The sequence below is a fragment of the Aspergillus pseudoviridinutans genome (assembly GCF_018340605.1).
Source record: "Aspergillus pseudoviridinutans IFM 55266 DNA, scaffold_4, whole genome shotgun sequence".
NCBI classification, from domain to species: domain Eukaryota; kingdom Fungi; phylum Ascomycota; class Eurotiomycetes; order Eurotiales; family Aspergillaceae; genus Aspergillus; species Aspergillus pseudoviridinutans.
In genome coordinates this window covers 2,785,600-2,806,737 of record NW_025091284.1, presented here as the reverse complement: position 1 = coordinate 2,806,737, position 21,138 = coordinate 2,785,600, and the positions used below count along the sequence as shown (strand labels likewise).

At 50.7% G+C, this 21,138-nt stretch overlaps 6 protein-coding genes across 6 annotated transcripts; 2 read left to right on the top strand and 4 right to left on the bottom strand.

The window, feature by feature from the left end:
- Nucleotides 1–264: 264 nt before the first annotated feature.
- Asppvi_006399 (MDR family MFS transporter) lies at nt 265–2,371 on the top strand (the record flags this gene model as incomplete). The annotated part of the gene is made up of 5 exons (XM_043302303.1): nt 265–555; nt 614–643; nt 700–1,010; nt 1,063–1,184; nt 1,236–2,371. The coding sequence occupies 5 exons, from the start codon at nt 265–267 to the stop codon at nt 2,369–2,371; spliced, it is 1,890 nt and encodes a 629-aa protein (XP_043158238.1).
- A 578-nt stretch (nt 2,372–2,949) lies between these two features.
- rlmA (SRF-type transcription factor RlmA) lies at nt 2,950–4,877 on the bottom strand (the record flags this gene model as incomplete). The annotated part of the gene is made up of 3 exons (XM_043302302.1): nt 2,950–4,536; nt 4,591–4,747; nt 4,822–4,877. The coding sequence occupies 3 exons, from the start codon at nt 4,875–4,877 to the stop codon at nt 2,950–2,952; spliced, it is 1,800 nt and encodes a 599-aa protein (XP_043158237.1).
- Nucleotides 4,878–8,111: 3,234 nt separating this feature from the next.
- Asppvi_006397 (DUF1708 domain-containing protein) lies at nt 8,112–11,527 on the top strand (the record flags this gene model as incomplete). Its single annotated transcript, XM_043302301.1, has 6 exons — nt 8,112–8,301; nt 8,439–8,596; nt 8,676–8,769; nt 8,830–9,058; nt 9,122–11,400; nt 11,454–11,527. 6 exons carry the CDS (start codon nt 8,112–8,114, stop codon nt 11,525–11,527), a joined length of 3,024 nt encoding a protein of 1,007 aa, XP_043158236.1.
- A 493-nt stretch (nt 11,528–12,020) lies between these two features.
- Asppvi_006396 (ThiJ/PfpI family protein) lies at nt 12,021–12,778 on the bottom strand (the record flags this gene model as incomplete). The annotated part of the gene is made up of 2 exons (XM_043302300.1): nt 12,021–12,415; nt 12,487–12,778. 2 exons carry the CDS (start codon nt 12,776–12,778, stop codon nt 12,021–12,023), a joined length of 687 nt encoding a protein of 228 aa, XP_043158235.1.
- Nucleotides 12,779–13,302: 524 nt separating this feature from the next.
- Nucleotides 13,303–15,399, bottom strand: Asppvi_006395 (putative sucrose transporter; the record flags this gene model as incomplete). Its single annotated transcript, XM_043302299.1, has 8 exons — nt 13,303–14,180; nt 14,230–14,345; nt 14,401–14,590; nt 14,638–14,709; nt 14,756–14,822; nt 14,888–15,132; nt 15,197–15,222; nt 15,302–15,399. 8 exons carry the CDS (start codon nt 15,397–15,399, stop codon nt 13,303–13,305), a joined length of 1,692 nt encoding a protein of 563 aa, XP_043158234.1.
- Nucleotides 15,400–16,645: 1,246 nt separating this feature from the next.
- On the bottom strand, nt 16,646–18,633 carry Asppvi_006394 (glucose-6-phosphate dehydrogenase; the record flags this gene model as incomplete). Its single annotated transcript, XM_043302298.1, has 9 exons — nt 16,646–16,758; nt 16,812–17,183; nt 17,243–17,450; nt 17,505–17,581; nt 17,638–17,722; nt 17,795–17,992; nt 18,057–18,401; nt 18,460–18,480; nt 18,544–18,633. 9 exons carry the CDS (start codon nt 18,631–18,633, stop codon nt 16,646–16,648), a joined length of 1,509 nt encoding a protein of 502 aa, XP_043158233.1.
- Nucleotides 18,634–21,138: the final 2,505 nt, after the last annotated feature.

Here is a 21,138-nt window from a genome sequence, read left to right as displayed (position 1 = left end):
TGACTGTGATTTCTTCTTCCCCATCTTGATGAATCTCTAAACTGATCTTCCACTGAAGATATCCCCCTTGGTAGTTTTTCCTTGTGTTGATCGAGGATCAGATAAATCCTTCTCTTCGGTATTTTTTAAGCTGTCGGCATTACCCGAAACTTGGCTCGTATCAATATTTTCTTCCCCACTGCCAAGTTGAGGCGACTAGAGTACATAATCCGTCAGATTTCTTTCCTCGGCTCTTTCTTTCCTCGTTTTATTTCCCCTCAGATCATGTCAGTAAACGAGGAGAGAGATCATGACTACAACGACGATAACAAACACAGTTTAATGATGTCGGACAGAATCTCTCGCTCCGAGGAGGACAGCTCGGAAAAGTCCGCCACTGTGACGCCTCCGTCTATTGGGGATGATCAACTGCCTGTCAACAACTCAGATCATCCGTCCCATGAGAAACCAGCCGGGAAAGATGTTGAGAAAGATGGCGCGCCGTTGGACCGGACGCACTCTCAGGCGCAGAAGCTGGGGAAGAAGAAGATCCTGATTATCATGCCTGCGCTTTGTGTATGCATCCTCTATAGGTATTTGACTGCTGCCATAGAACTATGCTGACGATGTCTAGTTGGTGTTGTTTCTGGCCGCTTTGGATATGGTACGTAGCTCCCACTCTTATTGATTATTCACAGGAGTCCAGACTGACTGGTCTAGACGATCGTTTCAACGGCCCTTCCAACCATGGCTGCCCAGTTTCACGCCTCAGAAAGTGGTTATTCATGGATGGCTTCCTCGTACCTGCTCGCCAATGCGGCATGTATCACCCTCTGGGGCAAGATCAGTGACATCTGGGGCCGTAAGCCGATACTGCTTATCGCCAACGTTGTGTTCCTGGTCGGCAGTCTGATTTGCGCTCTTGCGGTCAGCATGACCATGATGCTGGTTGGACGGGCGATCCAGGGTGCAGGGGGTGGTGGTATCATTGTCTTGGTCAATATTTGTGTTACTGATTTGTTCAGCGTTAGGTAGGCTAAGCCTCTTTCTTTGCGTTGGACTACTCAGTGCTAACTCTTCAAGGGAACGGCCCATGTACTATGGTCTTTTCGGTGTGACGTGGGCCATCGCCGGTGCTCTAGGCCCCATTATCGGAGGCGCCTTTACGACTGCTGTGACCTGGCGGTGGTGTTTCTACCTAAACTGTATGTATCACTTTCGTTGACCTGTGTTAAGAATCAAGCTGATTTGCTCAGTACCCGTCGGTGGCGTCTCGTTGGCAATCCTCGTCTTCTTCCTCAAGCTCGAATCCGGCGGCACGCCGCTGTTTGAGGGCATCCGATCTATCGATTGGACCGGCACTGTCCTCATCATCGGAGGCACGCTCATGTTCCTCTTCGGGCTGGAGTTCGGCGGCGTCGACTACCCCTGGGCCTCGGCCACAGTCATCTGCCTGATCATCTTTGGCGTGGTGGTCTGGGTCCTAGCGATGCTCAACGAGTGGAAACTCGCCAAGTACCCTCTGATCCCTGTGCGACTCTTCAAAAACTGGCACAACCGTCTCGTCCTCATCGTCTGCTTCTGCCATGCCTTCGTCTTCATCGCTGGCTCATACTACCTCCCGCTCTACTTCCAAACCGTGCTGCAGGCCACCCCCATCCTCAGCGGCGTCTACGTCCTCCCCCTGGTTCTCAGCCTTTCCATCGTCTCCGCAGGCACAGGCATCATCATCAAAAAGACAGGCCGCTACCGCGAGCTGATCGTCGGCGGCCTGGGCCTCATGACCCTTGGCTTTGGCCTTCTCATTGACCTCAAATACTACGCCTCCTGGCCCCGCATCATCATCTACCAGATCATCGCCGGCGTAGGCGTCGGTCCGCTCTTCCAGGCACCCCTTGTCGCTTTCCAGGCCAACATCCACCGCTCCGACATGGCAACTGCCACCGCGACCTTCGCCTTCATCCGCCAGGCCTCCTCCGCCATCGCCGTCGTCCTGGGCACAGTCGTGTACCAGAACGTCCTCGCGCGCCAACTGCCCTCCATCGAGGCCGCCACAAGCCCCGAAACTGCAGCCACAATCGCCCACTCCTTCGCAGGCTCCACCGGCTCGCTCGTCAGCTCGCTCCCCGAGTCTGCGCGCGTCGTCGTCCTCCAGGCCTTCACGCACAGCCTCAGCAGACTGTGGATCTTCTACGCGGCTGTCGGTGGCTTCGGCTTCCTCGTCAGTCTTTTCATCCAGCCCGTCGAGCTGAGCAAGGCGCATACCTTTACCAAGACCGGCTTGGCGGAGCAGGAGCGCGCGCGGAAGGAGATTCTCGAGGAGCAGAAGGCTGCCGCCGCGGCCAGGCGGACGGATCCGTCGTCTGGTCTGTCGCCAAAGGCGGAGGTATAACCCGCCCTCTAGCTTTCTTCATCTTCCTCGAACGTCTATACTTAGATTTAATGTACATAGTCGGTAATTGGGATCATGCATGGGATGCTGTTTCGCGTTCCATGCACGGTCGTACATGGTACCTTTGCATTACACTCTCCAAAGGTCAGGCATATATAAAGCGTACCTTCATACATATTCAATTCCGGCCCTCAGTAGGGATGGATATGATTACTAGCTGTAAAGCTGGAGGTCAGAGCTACTCAAAAGAGATACATAAAAGGAGCCTCGCAGCTCAAACAATTCTGTTACCTAATTAGTACAAGCAAATACGAATCACATTCCCAAGTTCTTCCAGAAAACGCACTGGAGCCGTATCAACAGCAAGAGGACCAGAAAAAAAAAGGAAAGGGGTATAAGCTACCAACAAATCCAAACTGACAAATGGAAGGCGAAAGCAATATAAAGAAAGATGAGCCCGTGCAGCCATCGCGATATTCAAGAAAGTGAAGAAAAAAAGCCCCAACGCCCTAAAATGCCTTAGATGAAACAAGATTTTTAAGACAAATCAAATTTGCAAGCCCAGTCCCGATGAGCAATCACGTCTTGGATTTCTTTGCCGTTCCCTCAATGCTAGGGCCGCTGTCGGGACTTTTGCGCTTCTTCTCCTGTTCATCTTCGCGCGTGAACCCTGGACCGGTCTGAACCGCTGGAGTGGGAAAGGTCAGAGGACTAGGCAGCATGTTCGTATCGGGACCGGACCTGCCGAACCCCCACTCCGGGAAGAAACTCGACGGCGACGGAAGAAGAGCATCAGACACAAATCGACTGGGCAGAGCAGAGATCGGCGTCTCTATATTGTTATTGCTGTTGTACGCATTGCTGTTCTGGCTTGCAGTTCCCGGCGGCGGCGGTCGAGCGAAGGGATTTGGGGGCCCGGTGGCACCTGCGCTCAGGATTGCACCAGCAGATGGCGACGGTGGAGGGAGAACCACGCCGGAGTGATTGGTGTCGGGATTAGCCTTGGCTGGAGTCACCGTCTTGTTACAGGTGGACGACGACGAATCTGCTGCACTCCCCCGGTCAGAATTCTCGCTTGGTATTTGTACCTTGAGCTGTGGCCGCTTTGAGGGCAGTTGACCACTATTCGTCCGTGGCGGTGGCTTAATATCAGGAGCTGACTGAGACCGCGTCGAGTCGGTTGTCGTCTTAGGCGGTGGTGGAGGCGCCACAGATTGAGCGGGAGGCTTGATTTGTTTCGAGTCATTCTGTTTTGATTCTGCCTTAACGTCGGTACTCTCAGTGCGTGGAGACTCGCATGTAGGCGGGCCGAGTCCGAAGTGACGGGCCAGAACGGAGCCGCGGTCATCGATCGGCGTGAAGATACTGCGCGATTTCGAGGACAACGATCGCTGGTGTGGAGGAGAGGGGCTTGTTTCCACCTTCAAAGGACCAACCATCTGATCTGCCGAGGAAGCATCGGGCAGGGACACCGGTCGAGGTGGTTGCGGCTGTTCTGTCGGAAACGCCGGTGGCATCGAGTTTCTCCCTTGTTCGGGCAAGAAAGGCTGCGCAACCTGTGGTATTGACGCATGAGGCGCTTGCGAGAGTCCCATCGCAGGTGTCTGCTGAGCAAGCGGATGCGGATGCTGGGGAAGATGCTGCGGGGCTTGATGGTGCGGCGGGACTGGTTGAGGCATGGTATGTGGAGGCATGGCGTGTGGCGGCAGCGGCTGTTGCGGTCCATAGTGTGCGAATTGGGGTGGCCGCGGTTGTTGGGCCATGTTGGGGTTGGCATTGGGATGATACATCGAGGGATTGGGAATGTATGCGAATCCATTCTGTGGAGGAGGCGGTGGAGTTCCATGATGTTGCTGCGGGCCCAGATTCGAACTCACGCGTCGAAGATGGTTTCTTGACGAAGGTCTCGAAGCGCCTTGAGGTTGCGGAGTGCCATGTCGCGGGTCAAAGGGTATTCCATTCGAAATGGGCGGGGACGCCGACGGTGCATGATTGATGTGTTGAAAACCGGGATGACTGGGGATGTGAGCGGGGACAACAGAAGGTGGGTTCTGGGTTGTAGGTTGCATCTCATCCGGAGCAGGAGTGGTCTCATCCTCGTCATCGTCATCGTCTCGTTTTCCATTGAAGTCCTCGGGGCCTTTATGTTCGTGCGGCGGGCCGTACTGATATTCATGTCAACATACTCGAAATAATGCAGATAATGAGATGTAACGCACATATTGGTATCGACCCAAAGTCTCTCGCATATCACATGATGAGAATTCGTAGAGCTTCTTGTTGTGACCAAAAATGATGACCGCGACATCTACCGAACATAATACTGCGAGTTCATGCGCTTTCTTGAAGAGACCACCCTTTCGTTTCAAAAAGGTACTAGAAGCAGTTGACGATGTGAGTCAGTGTCGCATTCAAGACCCGTATTGGGTGATGGATGCAGGATGACTTACACTGATCGGTTGCGATCATCCTTGATCGCCTTGATCTCGATCTTTCTTCGACCCATGGAGGATGCTTATGTGAGAAGCAGTAAACAAGGAAGTCCACGCGTCAGGCAGTTACAGAGGATTGCTGAAACACACGACAGGACAGCCAGAAGGCGATGTGGAGATGAGGTTGTCCGTAATAGATGGCGCGGCGCGAGCTGAAACTCAAGAAGCGCCGCCGCCTGACCAGCTGCTTTTGCTCTCCTATTTTCTTATTCCTACTTATCGTAGAATACTATCGTTTGCAGACGGCCTTATCCACATCAGATGGGATGAAATGGCGAAAAAAAACGAACGGAAAGGATCAGGGAGGTTAAAGAGCGCTAGAGAGGATATGATGGGTGATGCCCTTACGGAGGGATGAACCCGCGGGCGCGAAGACAATCAGGGTGTTTGACCCGTCGGGAAGAACACACAACAATCCGGTGACAGAAGGATAAGGAGCCTCCGGACTCCTCAGGTCGCCGAGTAAGAAGAAAGTTAATTCAGAGGATGAATAAAAAATGGTAAGATGAATGGATGCGAAGCCTCGATGAAGATAGGATGGAACAAGAAGAGTCGATGGACGGCGACACGCGGGTGATGCAGAAGATTCTAAAGATAGAATAGAATTGATGGAAGGGAAAAAAGTGGGATGGTGACTTTTATGGCATCGCAGCCAGTTCTCCATATGTGGCTTGTGCTGGCACCTGATTCGTCAGTCGTTCGCTATAGACAGCCGCCGTTGCCGAGCCTTAGGCGCCGACTATTTTTAGCCAGTCCGAGTTGATATCCCTATAAATTGTGCTTTCGCACGAATCGCTACCGACACAGTGGTTACAAGACCTTGAAGCTCGCTGAGATATCATCACAGTGGATACTACACATAACATCATCAGCATCATTGAGTACTCTGGTCAGGCTGGGCAGCCACACGGAGCCTGGACCTGCACAGCCACATCCGGACGAGAGCTTGAAGCCTCGAGAATCTGATATGGTCAGCGCCGTGCCAGGCTTCATGGATTCAATTTTGATTGGTTCTTTGAGCTGATTATTGATGCTTTCGTGAATCATTGGCGGTGGTTGATGGGCTATTATAGGTCGACTGTGTCTGCTTACCATGGGTCACAGATTACGGCTCTAAAGCAGTCTAGGGACCTCTTTAGTTAACATTATATATGTTACACAGCATGGGTGTTGTCAGGATGAGTTAAACAGCTTTTAGCGCACCGATAAACGATCCGAACTAGATGCCATACATCCTGCGCAATTGTCAACGACTGGATATTATTCTATCATGGAAACACCTTTGAGCGTCCCCCGGATGAATAAATATAAGATCCTTGGAAGTTCCCCGCGGCCTGTCCGCGTCCTCCCAAGCGTTCGACATCTGCAACGGTTAGTGACTATCGGGTCAAAGTTGTAAATCAACAACTCACGCGGTGCGCAAATTTTTTGCAAGTCTTGCCAGAAATTGATCGTACTGAGCTGCAAGCTAGTCATTTGACATGCAGACGTACAGACGTACAGATTAGATTCCATGTTAGTCTGCTATGCTTGTTTATGCGCGCCGTGGTCGACCAGCCTTGATCATGGGCAACGAGTGTTGGGCATATCACAGCCAGACCAGGCATAATTTGCATTGCATAGCTGCCAGATGCGCTTATACCCTTCTGATTGGTGAGTCGTCACAATGAGTTGCGGAAACTGGGTACGGATGATGAGAATTATACTTCCAACAATTCCTTATCTAGCAAGCGGCTACGTCCTTCATGGAAGCCTTATGCTGGTGGTGAAGGCGGGTTGAAATGTCGGTTACCTGTTTGTAAAATATAGTCAAATACGGGTGAGAGGTGAGAGGTAATGTTGACTGTATTCTGACGACTTCTAGGAGCCTTTAGAAGATCAACCAGACTCATACCACCTTCTTTCTATAAGGCAAGCTCATTCGGTACTTCGTATTTCCTTATTGTGGCAGACTCACCGCTCATTGTCCATGGATGAACAACAGCAACAAGCAAGCAAGCTAGGAGCCTGAGAGTGAGAGGTATAAGTCTGAGGACCTCTAGATCCATCCAATATTCAGTCCTCTAGAAATCCAACTTAAGTTACCTGAGTCACATTGGACTGTGCAAACCCAATACCATCTTTGTATCAGCTTCAAACTGGATGATACTGACCTTGCCCAATCAGGTATAGCGGATTTCATAGTTGATTTATAGTTATGGGGATCAAGTCTGGACTTATCTAGGTACCTCTATAGAGTAGTCTAGATATATTCAAACAGAATGCTCCCAGCATCCATAGGACAATATGACAGACTCAATCAATAAAGACATGCCCAATTGATAGTCTGAAATCCTATTTGTAAAAGCCAATTGCTCATTCTTTGATGCTTTATTATTGTTTGCTCGATGGGCATCAACTATGGCTGAATCGTCTCCCCGCTACCTAGTCAGGGCCACTGAACCATGGCATGGCGCCTTTTTGGGCGTAAGTAATAGAATTTCAACCCCTGAAACGAGTAACACAGTGTAGGTACGGCAGATCCTCATTATCACCAACTCTTTATTCCACTTCCTAGCTTTTTACCTTCATCGGTCCTCCGTTCTTCTCATTTCTCCTGTGTTTTGGGTCTTTTTTCTCATTCCCCATGGTCTCTCCTTTCTGCTTTGTCTGACTCTTTCCGCTTGTTCCACCCACGATCTTCATGTGGATGTCCACTCTCATTATATCAGATCCAATCAATCCACTTTCATACATACATCACATAGTGTTCGCTGCACGCTAGGGTAGACGTGCTGCCCCATTCTGGGCTGCAGTTGTGCCAGTTGATCCCTTGGACACCTAGACGTCGACCTAGTTGTCTGTCTGCTGTCTGGCATCTTGCTTTGGGGATTGCTAGACTTCAATTATTGACTGCCTTATAACTGTTGCTTCTTCTTCTTTTCCCCCGCCTGGCCCTGCTTGATCCCTTGGTGATCTCCTTTCTCCTTTTTACTCTCTCTAGTCTTTTTTTGTTTTATTTTTATTTTTTTTCCCTTCCCCTGCTCCATCCCGCCAGTTTGATCCTTGCATTTTCGCACGGTGCATTACGAAAATCGCAGAAACTGGTCTTTCAATCCCTTGATCTGTTTGCTATCTATATCCATCGGCTTGATCCGCATTTCGGGACGCGACTTCCCTAGTCCGCCCCTGAGCACATTTTCCTGATTAGCCAAGCAACATAGCAGCGGTTTTTTAAATCCAGTGGAGACGACATCCGTGGAGGAAAGATGCCCTTTTTCACTCGTGTCTTTCGGAGTAAGGACTCCAATGCTGCAAAGAAATCGACCAAGACCCCGGTTGTCGAAAACACGGGTCCGGCAAAGCCCACATGGACCGACGCGTGGCAGCGAACCGAAGTCGCTCCTGAAGAAGTTCAGGATCTCCTCCGTGGATGCACTCAAGAATTGAAGGCTCGAGGTACGTTTGATTGCTTGCTATCACGGATTTCCAGTATCGGACTGTCAATCGCTGGCGCCCACAACTCCACTGTCAAATCTGAGACATCCACATTCTTCAGATCGCTGATCCTTGCTTCGTTTTGTCCCATTTGACAGCTCTCCAAACTCCGTTTCTACTATTACCGTTTCGACCGACTACCGAGTTCTCCGATGCACGTTATTTCATCCGTAACTACTTTAATAAGTCTGTTGAGAAGGGCTCGCCTTGGAGTGGAGATGCATTGTCGCAAGAGCTACGACTTACAGACCCGACGGTGAGCCCATAGCAACAAATCGCCCACACGTCGGAACATAACATGGCTGACCGGTTGTCTTCTCGATGGACAATAATAGGTCCTCTGCAGTGTCTTGAAATGGTGCTGGAGCAGACTCCCTGGAGGAGTTGTCACCTGGGACGCGTATGAACTTTTCAAAGTTGGCGAACAAGGTATGGGCTTACACTACATAACGGCCGGCGGCAGGTTGCATAAGGCTGATCGAATCGCAGATTCTCAACTCGCCCGCGACGCGTTCTCAACATTCATCCCAATCAGTGTCGACTCGGATGCTCGAACCAAGATCATTTTCGACTTTTTCGACCTGCTAGCTGCCATTGCAGCACACGGCAAGTCCAACGGTCTCGGCGGCCGGAAGCTCTCGAGGTACGCTGGGTGGTGGGCTTTTGAGCATTCGGATACGGGCAATGGCTTTGAAGCTGCCTACAAAAACTGGGCCGCGTATGTTTCTTTCAAACGGATCTATCTGAAACTGAATTAGAAGCGACTGACCATTTGTTTCAGCGCTGCTGATGCCACGAGCCATTTGTTCTTCGCCTATCTCCGCTCGATTTCTCCCGACTCTCCCCGTGGTATAAGCGGCATTTCGACCTTGCCCATCGCTCTCCAATCCCTGGTCCAAGCAACGGAGTACCCGCCTGAAACGCCGACCCTTCTGCAGGTATCGACTACAAAGGTCGTCATGATCGTTGATACCGTCTCACCGACTCCTTTCGCCCTCTTGCGACGTGCGAAGAACTTCGAATACCGGGACAGTGACCGGCATCTGCAGGAATTCGCCAGCTTTGACGACCCTGTCAAGGCCCTTACCGACGAGTGCTTGCGTGTCTTAAAATGCATCTCGTCAACGAATCAATCCAGTACCTCCGACCCGACGGCATCGGCGCAAGAAGCGTCCTGGTCGCGGTTTGAGGATCAGGGATTTGGCGCCGCTGACTTGGACAACGATGCGGACGCAACTTCGTTAGCAAGAAACGAGTTTGGGGGCGGTCTTCGGTCCGCTCCTCATTCCGTCGCGGGGGATCTTGGCCGTCCTACAACTCCATCTTGGGCAGATTTCATGTCCTCCGGCTTCAATGACGGCAACGGTTTCAAGCCTCAAGTTGCTCCTTTGCTCCTTCCGCCTGACAAGGTCCTGCCTCCAATTGCTACTGTGCGAGGCCAAAGCTCTCAGTCTCACAAGCGTACCCTGGACTCAGAGCTTCCCGTCGAACCCGCCGAGCTTGCCAGCATCACCACGCTGGATCTGGACGACTCTTTCTGGTGGGTCTGGATCAGCAGTTTGGCCGTAGAGGAACCTGCTGCGAGGAAGGCGGTCTTTGGTAGGTGCGCATTGGTCGAAACGATCATTAAGGACACCAAGTGGTTAGTTCTTGAGGAGCAGGTTAAAGGTGCTGCGCCGGAGCCTGAGCCAGGTGCGTACATTGTTGAGAAAAAGAGGTTTTTTACCTTCGCATCTCGCAAGGGAAAGATCAGTCGGCGCAAATCGTCGGCCAAGAAAGTGAATGCCGTTGAAGAGTCTTATAAGCGCGCCAACAATCTCGCTCCTCAGAGTAAGACCAGCATTGCACCTGATCAGCATGCTCGCATTCAGGCTGCTGCTGCGGCTTTGCAGAGGAAACATCGGGAGCAGGAGCAGGAGGCCGCCAACAGATCGAAGGCTAGCGTGCCAAACGACTCGCGGTACTCGAAGGCAAACTCCATTATGTCTTTGCAACCGGGAATCATGAGCGAAGCTTCGCAAGCGATGAAATGGGCCAGCAATTATGACAAGAATGCCTATCGCGCCGCGTATCTCAAGGACAGCCGGGCCGGGACAGGTACGCTGGCCGAGGAAAAGGGGGCGACCGTGAACGAGAAGGTGCCAGAGCCGCCGGCTTCTCCGGCACCTAGCTCGTCAACCCGCCAGGCGCCACCTCCATTGCCCAAGGACAGCGTGCCAAGCTCTCCTGCAGCGACTGAGCGTCAGCTAAGAGGCAGTGTGGATGAAAACGCCGCCAGCAGACAGGGGAGCACCAGCGCCGCTGCGGAATCTTTGCCCAAGCAGTCTACTGACTCGACAGATGATTCCAGAGCCAGACTGAAGAAGAGGCCCGGTAACACGGGCTTCAAGGGTATATTCGGAACCAAGAAGAAGGACGATTTGGAATCGAAACCGCCAATGAAACCTACCGGGGCTCAGCCGTCGGCTGTTGCTGCTGCTCGTGCGGCTTTGGAAGGCAAGGCAAAGGAATCCCAGGAGACAGTTCGCCCCAATGGCGCCTCGGCTATGAGCTTGAGGAAGAAACCCGTTCCAGCTCCGGCGGCAGCCCCTCCCGCCGCTCCAGCCGAGGTCGCAAAAGCCCCGGCAGACGTGAAGGAACCAGTCCCCGGGCCGCAGACTGTCACTGCCAACGAACAGCTTGATGGCCCTCCCAAGACCCGTCGTGAAGCTGAGTACGATGCACTTTCCCGCGTAGACACCAATGAGCGAACGGCAGCCGATCGTGAATTCTCTCGATTTGACCAGGGCCCCTTGGCGGAACAGCCAGCATTCGTTCCTGAAGATTCTCCTGTCTCTGAGACGTTCCCTGACAAGGCCGCGCCTGCTGCGGCTGTTGACGATACGCCCGTCAGGACCGAAGTTTCCGAACGGCCAACAAGCCCTACACCAGCCCCGGCTAGTACATCTTATGATCGCTGGGCACAGATTCGCAAAAATGCCGCTGAAAGGGCCGCTAAGCTTGAGCAGTCCGGTTCCTACCGACTTAGCCAAGAGGATGGTAACACAAGCGAAGAAGAGAGTAAGTGGAGGAGGTACGCTTAAACTGGCAATAACGATGCTAACTCTGATCAGGCTTCGAGACTCGTGCTGCTCGTATCAAGGCGAGAGTGGCCGAATTGACTGGAAATATGCAGGCCGCAAGCTGAAAGACGTTTAATTTCGGCTTGGCCTTTCCCATTCAGGACCATCTTACTTCCATAAGTCTCCTTTGTTGCTTTACTTTTTCCTCATGGTCTGGCCCAGTGCCCGGCTACCTTCCATCGGTAGATTTTATACGCCCAGATGTCTTTGATACTCCTTCCATGGCCAGGTCTCATATTTGACAGCGAAAGGACAACAAAATCACGCCATTATGCCGCTTGCTTCCCGCCAGTTTGTACTCGACATTGTTGTAATATTCTGGTCGATTCCTCTATCTTCTTTCGATGACCAGACGTGATCTAATTTTCTATATCCTGTCGCTTCAACTCGTGATTTCACTTGATTCCCCTCTTGTTGTATGTTTTCTGCGTGTTCTTGTTCCATATACCTTGGCAGACTTTGCGAATTCAAACAATTCTGCTTTTCGTCTCTTGACGCGCCCCTTCTGACGCTCAGCCCAATGTGACTCTGAAATATGGTATACTCGGATCAACGAGGTCAATCGCACCCCAACACCCTCAGAATCTCCCTAGCCACCCCAGCCGCACTGGCTGGATTCTGCCCCGTAATCAGCGGCGAGTGTAACCCGGCCGTCCTAGATACAACCACCTTCTCCGTCCCTGATCGGTCTGCCTTGACATATCCACCCCCAGATACCCGCTCCAGCTCCGTCTCCAACTGAAACGGCATAACAGCCGCCATTCCCGCTTCATCCTCCTCCTCCCTCGAGAACCCCGTCACCCGTGCTCCAGAAAGCAAAGGTACGCCCGACGGCGCCGTCGCATTCAGCAGCGCCGCAGGCCCATGGCTCACCGCCGCGATGGGCTTCCCCGCCGCCGCCATATTCTGTATCAGGGCAAGCGAGGCCGCGTCCCTTACAAGGTCAAACATCGCTACACCGTCAACGTCAACATCATGTAATGTGAACCTCAGGTGAAGATCGTAGACATAGACATAGACGTACCCCCGCGCCCACCTACATAGAACACCGCATCGAACTCCCCCGCTCCTGCACGGGCAACCGTCTCCCTGATCCTGTATGTGTGCGTCCAGGCCTCCCAGTGCTGCGCTATAGAGGATATGTCCGTTGCATCGGCTTCGTCGGAGGCGGGTTCTGGTTTCGTGGAGGCTGAGGTTGAGGCTGGGTCGAGGGGTGCCTCGCCGCCTTGGGGGGAGGCGATGGTGATGTTGACTTTGGGTTTGAGGATGGAGTATGGATGGGCGAGTTCGGACTGGGCGTTTTCCCATTGTTTCATTGTGAGTGGTTAAATATCTGGGGGCAGTGAGGTGGACGTAACGTACCAGGTGCCAGCCTGTTTGTTGGCGGTTGGCGGGGATTAAGCCCTGCGAGGTGAGGATTATGAGGACGTGGGGCATTTTCAAGCCTGTTCGATTGATGATATGGTTTGTGGTCGGAGAGTATGGTGTCTGTTCGGGAGAAGCATGCTGACTGACTGACTTGAATGGACTATATCAGTATATCGTCATCTCCTACGTCAGTCAGTTGCTACTGAGTCTGGAGACAGGGTAAAAACCTATGTTCACGATTATGTATTATCATTAGTTCACTATATACCAATCATTGGCATGGGTGGTTGCCATCAGATCTAAGAAAGGATATATCCAGAATGTATATACAGTCGGGCGATCTGGGTATCAACGGGACATGAAACAAGGGTAATCAAACGGAGCAATACAAGGAATTGAGCAGGAAACGAGACGTCGCTGATCGTACATCGTCAGGGGAATATATTGTGATGCAGTTGAGCACTCACTGCCGTCAGCGAGCATAACGTAATCGTCGAGTGGCTTCAGCGGCTACAAGTGCACACAAGGCACCCACGAACAGGCAGATGGATATAGCATTAGGACCCTCTTTATCTCGGCGTATCCATTGCGAGTCCTGCGCAGAGTCGTCCCGTTTCGTACTGCCGGGTTCGAGGAGGCTGAAGACTATCCAACTGATGAATGTGCCGACAAATTGCGGTAGCGTAGTGTACACATTCAACACGCCGAGGTAGATACCTGCCAGTTCGCCAGTGGAAGGAATATTTGCGTCGTCCTCCGAATCGCTGTCGCTATCCGTATCATGATGATTGAGTCGCAGGACGTCCATCTCCGTGTCCGTATCATAATTGCCGGAGCGGATAGTGGAAGACGTAATCATGGTCACGCCAGAAGAGCGCGCTGCGGCTGCAGGTCCCATTGCCAGCTTATTGATTTCCACTCCCATGAATGCAAAAGGCGCCCAACTGCTGACCGCCCACGGAATACCACACGCGGCCACGAGGAACGTTGCAAATGCCCGAGACCGGGCCAGAGGTGCAAAGATCATGGTCGCAGCAAACATCACATGAGATATCAGCCATGTTGTGTGCAGGTCTGGTCGTATCGCAGTGATCTTCTTAAGAAGTGCAGCTATACCAGGTGGCGGGCGCGGTGTGAATCTGGACCGTTTGCTGTCCGGAGGTTGCACACAGAATGGTAGAAGCACAGAGCTGATGAAAGTGATGGAAGAGAAAACGACCAGAGACAGACTGCCGACGCGTCCAATTTCGCCGAGAAAGTCGCTTGACTGTGGAGCGTCTTTGGGGACTTCGTATCGGAAGTAGGTCTCACCGACCCACGTCGTACTGTAGAAAAGGAAGGGAAACCAGCCTAAAGCGAGTCAGCGACACCTTCCAAATCTTCTCGAAAGAAGTTGTACCAATCCAGGCCCAGAACTGCGCCCAACAAATTGCCTGAATGCGAGGAGGTAGGTCAATTGTCGTCTTGAAAAGCTGAGAAATGACTTGAACAGCTCCCGCTTTTCCATCGGAATCCCTGCAGAATCAAAAATCAGCACTAATATAGACAAACCGATTCCGATTATCATCACCTGGCAGTAATTAGGATCCTCTCATTCACCGAATAACAGGTGACGGAAACAGCCCCAATCAGCGAGAGTGCAGCAATGACGGTCATCTGTTTAAATTGCGTATCACCGATAATGGCGCCGAAGAGGCTGACCGTATCGATTGAGCCAATGGCATAGCTAATCAGCTGACCAATTGCGGACATTCTTGTAGCTGAACGTCGTTAGCTTTTGGCCTCGTGGACAAAGGTGGGATCATACCCCATGCTGAGCCAGCTTGTTGCAATGGAATCGGCAATGTGTCAACGATCAAGCTACGACAACAAGCCTGGACTGAAGGATGTCAGTTGTGTTCAGGCGAGTGCGTCAACATACTCACCGATGTTGATCGCAAAGTCAACCGCATAGATACTTAGGACGGCAAGGGCTATGGTGACATTTTTTGCCTGGTAAAAGTGAGCGGGGGAGTCGCAACAGATACCCAAGCCTGGCCCAAGTAAAATAGACACACCTTCTCAGCATCTTTCACGAATAGGCTGACAATTTCCGACGTCCACCCGAGCACCAGTAAACACAATGCGACAATAGACGAGCCAACGACCATAAACGGCCTGCGCCTTCCCCATTTCGAGCGTGAACGATCTGCGATGACACCAATCAAAGGCTGAATGATCAACCCAGACAAGGGGCCAGCGATCCACACAAGTGAAGTCCGTGACTTTGTAAGACCCAGCTGGAGCAGGTACGGTGTGCAATCTATTTCGAGCTCGGAATGGTCAAATCGCAAGACACAGTGACAACGGTGGAAGAAAAGGCTTACAGGTCATTTCAATGCCCCATGTAAATCTACAACAGGAGAATAATCAGTAATCCGGTTGATGAGCGAGGTCAAAGCACATTGGCAGCGGTGGACGAAAGTACATACTGCAACCCCAACAAGCTGAATGTCAACAGTGCCATTCGCACCGACTCCGATTTTCCCTTGATGGAGGGAGAACCCACCCATCTTGCAGCCTGTGGCATCCTTACAACGCCTGCATCCACCTGAAGGAATCCAACGGTATCCTCAATTTGCCATGCACCGGAGTGATATTTGTAGTCTCCTGCTCTTGCTCAACCCCAGTCGCAACAACCTGGTCGCACTCAACCCGCAATAGCCAATAAACTAACAATCCTCGTACGTAGGTAGATCTCTAGGAGTGGAGTGCCACGAATAGCGAAACAATTGTTAATCGTTGGTCGAATATGTAGTAAGCTCTTTGCGGCTCGATAAAGTGACCGGAGTTGGAATTGTCGATTACTAGCTTGGTAGGGGTCCCGATTTGGTCAATGGAACGCGAGAGGCCGATCTCTTCCACGATTCACTTCAGAGTAGGATAGGAAGGAATTGATGCAGAAATAAAGAAAGGAGAGAAAGGAGAGAAAGGAGAGAAAGCAGGGGAAATAGGAAGAAGATCCTGAAGGATGGAGGTGAGGCCGAACGCCCAGGATGCCCAGTGCTCAACTGCCAGAAAAGTGCAAATCAACGCATGCGGGCCCCGGGACGTCCATGCACTGCGGTCAGGTCTAATCCGCATCGGTTGGGTTCTTAATTTCCTGGACCCACCAGCCATGAGGTAGTTGTTATTAATAGTCAGAGAGAGAATAATGACCGTTCTCTAGAATTCAGTTTATCTAGAGTTGGCTTGACAATCCCACCTACCTGGGCGAGGCATGTGACAAGGGACGATCTACAAATTCCCCAGATATGTGCAACACCCCCCCTTATTCCGGCATAAGACACCAACATGTGTTGAAATAAGGGATTGACTCGAAGATTCTACCTTACAGCTTACATTACCGACAAAGCCGAGAATGGCCTATCCTTTTGGCTATATGATTACTCTCATTCTTGACAAAGGCTTAAATGAATGGTAGGCCACGTATCGAGGCGCGACCTCGAGGCTGTTATATGTACCTAAGGCAGCATATAGCAGCGAGTGGAGCAAGAGCACCGTGAGTGCATTCCTCTTGACGCTCATCAGGCTAAAGACAACATCCTTTCAACCAGGCCATACGGCTTGCATGTTACATGCCCACATCCGTTATACCCGGCCGTTCTGGCCTGATCTTGTTCATAAGCTTCTTCATTTCTAATAACATATCAAAGCATATCCGGCTGATCAAGACTAAAGAAAAACCTGCCATAACGACCCAGACATCATGAAATCAACAGAAATTCGTACATTAATGCTTTTCTTATTTCATAGTCATGCAATATCCCATCCCTCTACAAACGGTTGGGGGTAGTGCTGGTCATGGGCCACTGGTAACCAGCAGCATCACTGAATTTGTAGCCGAACGAAGCAGTGAAGTCATCAAGAACAGCGGGTCCTCGGGAGCCTTTGACAGGATTAGTAATGATATCAATCAGAAGAATATATTATAGTACATACCATAAGGGTATTCCATGGGGATGATCTCCTTGTTGTCGTCAAGGTAGTGCAGGAGAGGCGTGAAAATCTTCCAGCTTGCGTCGAGTTCATCGTCACGCACAAAGTTAGAGTGGTCACCCTTCAGAGCGTCCAGGATGAGCGATTCGTAGGCTTCGGGAATCTTCAAATCAGAGAAACGGCGGCGATAGGTGAGATCCAACTCAGTCATGACGGTCTGCATGGACAAGCCAGGCAGCTTGGAGTTCATCTTGATGTACACCGACTCGTTGGGCTGCACTCGGATAACCAACTCGTTACGAGGGATATCCTTGAAAATACCAGATGTAACATCGCGGAATTGAATACGGATCTCGGTCTTCTGCTCATTCAGGGCTGTGTGAAAGGTGAGAATGCGCGCGAATCTAGTGGTCTGAAAAGTAAACTATGCTTACCCTTTCCAGCCTTCAAAATGAAGGGAACACCATCCCACCTCTCATTCTTGATGTATGCAACCATGGCGCAGAATGTCGGGCACCGAGAATCCTTAGGGACAGTGTCGTCCTCCTTGTATGCTGGCTTGCTTCCATCCAGAGACTTCCCATATTGGCCGATGATGACGTTCTTGGGTTCGATGGGATCCATGGCACGCAATACACGAACCTGGGTTGAATTAGTTTCGCTCGTCGCCTCTGGTCAAATAGTTGAGTGGCCTACCTTCTCGTCACGGATATCTTCAGAGGAGAAGGAGATGGGACGTTCCATGGCGAGCAATGTCAGGACCTGCAGCAAGTCTGAAGAGACGAACATCAGCATCGCTCATTCACGCAAGCAGATGGCAAAAACATACGGTTTTGCATGACATCACGGATAATACCGAATTCATCGAAATAACCACCACGACCCTCTGTACCAAAAGGCTCCTTAAATGTGATCTGCGGCAGGAGCGAACCTGTCAGCAAATTGCTCTCAATTCGGGTATTCGGAGTATTCCAAGTATCCCATACCTGTACATTGTCGATGTGGTGACGGTTCCAGGTGGCGTTGAAGAATTCGTTGCCGAAGCGCATGATAAGGATGTTCTTGACCATCTCCTTACCAAGGTAGTGGTCAATCCGGAAGATCTCCTCTTCCTTCCAATTGGGGTCAAGGGCTTTCTGAAGGTCACGCGAGCTCTGAAGGTCTTTACCGAAGGGCTTCTCAACCTGTACATAAGGAACATGCCCATCAGTTGTTGCTCTCTTCTTCGCATTGGGGTGGGAAACTCACGATGATCCGAGCAATGCCGTTCTTGGGGTAGCAGTTCCTCTTCAGTTGCTCTGACACAGTGGTGAAGACGCTGGGAGGCAGCGCCATGTAGAAGACTCTGTTTTGCTCCTTGTGGCCCTTCTCAACCTCCTCGAGGTGGTTTCTCAGGTTAATGAAGGAATCGTCCTGATCATATTGACCGGAGATGTAGGTACAGAGATTGCAAAAGTTGTCCAGCTGCTCCTCGATTTCTTTGGTGGGAACCTTGATGTATGATCGCACACGCTTCAGGAATTCTTCGTGGTCCATCTTTGTCCGAGCATATCCGACGATCTTGATATCCTTGGGAAGGAACTTGTTGCGAAACTGTGCATACGGTCAATCTAGGTGAGTTTAGACCTTCATCAATAGAGGTGGCACGTACGAGTCCGAAAAGAGCAGGGAACTATTGAGATGTTAGCTTAAAACAGCTGTCTAGAGAGTAATATCCGGTCCTGGGACAACGAACAGTCTTCTTCTTAGCAAGATCTCCCGAGGCACCTAGTACTACGATGACGGTGTCATCTTTAAGTTCGAGTGTGCTGAGCGCATAATCCATGTTAGTAATTGATTTGTACTGATATTATTCGGGACGAGAAATATTTGTGTAGGTCGATTGGGGTTCGGTGTGACTTGATGGACGCAGGGGGTGAAAGAGAAAAGAGAGGGTAAAAATGGATGGAGAGCAAAAAAAGGCAGTAATGGACAAATAGTCAACTCTGTAAATTGCAGCAGGAGCGAGGCTGAATTGAATTGAGCCAAAAGACAAGGGGAAATAAGATGCTGGTCAAAGGTAGCTGACAGGTTGCACATCGGTGACCAGTACGGAACAGTCGCAAGCGGTGGTAGGGTCTGAGGTAACGGGAGTGTTTCCGCCGTTGGAGGGGGGAGGGGTGTGATGTCAGAGAGGCAGAACTATGGGAGAGACGTACCCAGCATTCTGGTGTTCCTCAGTTCGGGCTATTGTGCTGGTCATCTTCGCAAGAAATGTTTGAAAGTGACACTTCGATCTTTGGGACAGAGATAAGTTTAGGAGTGAGATATAAAAGACGAGAAGAGAGAAGAAGAATGAAGGGGGATTGTTGGAAAAATACCCAACAGTTCCGGCGGAGCAGGTACTTTTTATTTAACACGGAGGGCTCTCAAGCTGACTGCTGCAGTAATGCAAGGTGGGTGGTGGTGGGGCTGGCTTGGTTTCTTCCACTACGTCGATGCTGCCGCGCGACCCCGTGTGCATTATGGGAGGTAGTATTGGGGATAGTCGAATGGGATTACAGGGAGGAGCATTAATATATGATTACTGATTATTATTAGATAGGCTAATTGTTATGCTACAGCGCCTAGCAGAGGCCAGGTCATGCTCTGGTGATAGCCATACTGGGCAGCATCGCATAGATAGAGACGAATGTCATCGCTTTCACTATTCTTACATCCTCCGTGGCAAACTTCGTCCCCCTTCTTATATCATCAGGGCTCATGGATGTGATCCCCTTACGGATTCGATCATATAATCAAAATTCTAGTTTTATCCGAGCTAATTAACCAAGAAGTACATATGGGACTTCTAACACAGTCAGCTCCACTGTGACCCAACGGATGATTTTCATTTAAAGATACGGACTGATTTGATGCTGACTTGCTGACCCCGCGTAAACCAATCTTGCCGTATCACACCGTTTGTGCATTCAATGAGGGGAAAGGTTTACAAGATCAAACTTCTGACTCTGCGTGATGTCCGTCGCGGCTTTTATAGTAGACTACCTATTTTGGTCCTGCATGCTCGGGTAGCTAGTATCTCATAGAGGCGGAGTTCCCCTCCTGATCGCGTAAGCTCAGGTTCATGATCATCAAATCTCAATTGAGGTTTGCTATGTATTATTCTGTGTCTGTGTTCTCTACATAAAAGGTACATCCTGGAAAGGACTATTTAGGATAGATCTGGCTTTAAATTTCAGTAGCGTAAACCTTGGGAGGAACAAAACTTCGAGAAACATGACTTTCGATTCGTTCTTCCTACCTAAGGCTATCATGCAGCCCATGATGCATAGCAGTACTGCAGCGAGTAGCGACTTCGGACTCCACTATCTACTGGCTGGTCGCAGAGATTGCGCCAGAGCTAGGTGCAGTGGAAACTGGGAGCTAGAGTCCCTAGTCTTGTAGTTTGCAGGCTACGGAGGAAAACCAGAAGAAGCTCTCCCGGTGACCTAAACCGTGGAGATGGATCGGCGAATTTGTCATGGAACAGTCGGTAGTATTTGATCACTACGGATTCTAATTTCCCGTAAGCAAAGAAGTAGGAGAGGTACGGAGTATGAACATCGCCTGGAGTTTCTTTGCTGAACCATATGAAGATGATGGAACAGCTTACGAGAGCTCGGGGTTAACTGGCGCAACTCCGTAACCTGGAGATATCAGACAACTTACTGCCTTTGTATTCAGATCTGCAAAGAAATTGGTAGCTGTTATCATTATTTACATTATGCGACCTGCGAAGAGGGTTAAGAGAAGAAAGTATATGCTGACTTTCGGCTTCGATTCGACGATTGCGTGCTCATCAACAGACCGAGAGTTCCCTCTTCTCAACGATTGCTGATAAACCAGCGAATGTCAGGTCTATTGCCGATTTCCTTGCTAGTGGGGCAGCGGACTCGCTTTATTTCCAAATATGTGCTCTCGGTCTGCTGGACCGTTCGGAGTACGTGCGGGCCCTAGGAGTAGTATCAACAAGTATCAATGAATTACTGCCTATATACACTGTTGTAGCCCTACAGCACGAATACAATGATCGCGATAATAATGGGAATAAACATAAAACGGACCAGGTTCTCTCTGATAGAGTTCAACTGAACCCCCGCGGAAATGAAAATGGTATCAATAAGGATATCTCACTGACTGAGCTTATCGCCAAACAAAACCCTTCCGTCACTACCTTTTCCGGAGCAGGAAGCAAAATAAGCAACGTTTGTCAGCATTCGACGCTCTAGACAAATGCTCACGTCCACCGGAGAAGCAGAGCCAGAGATATATCCGATGTCCAATGATCTGGGAAGCCGTCGAACCGTCC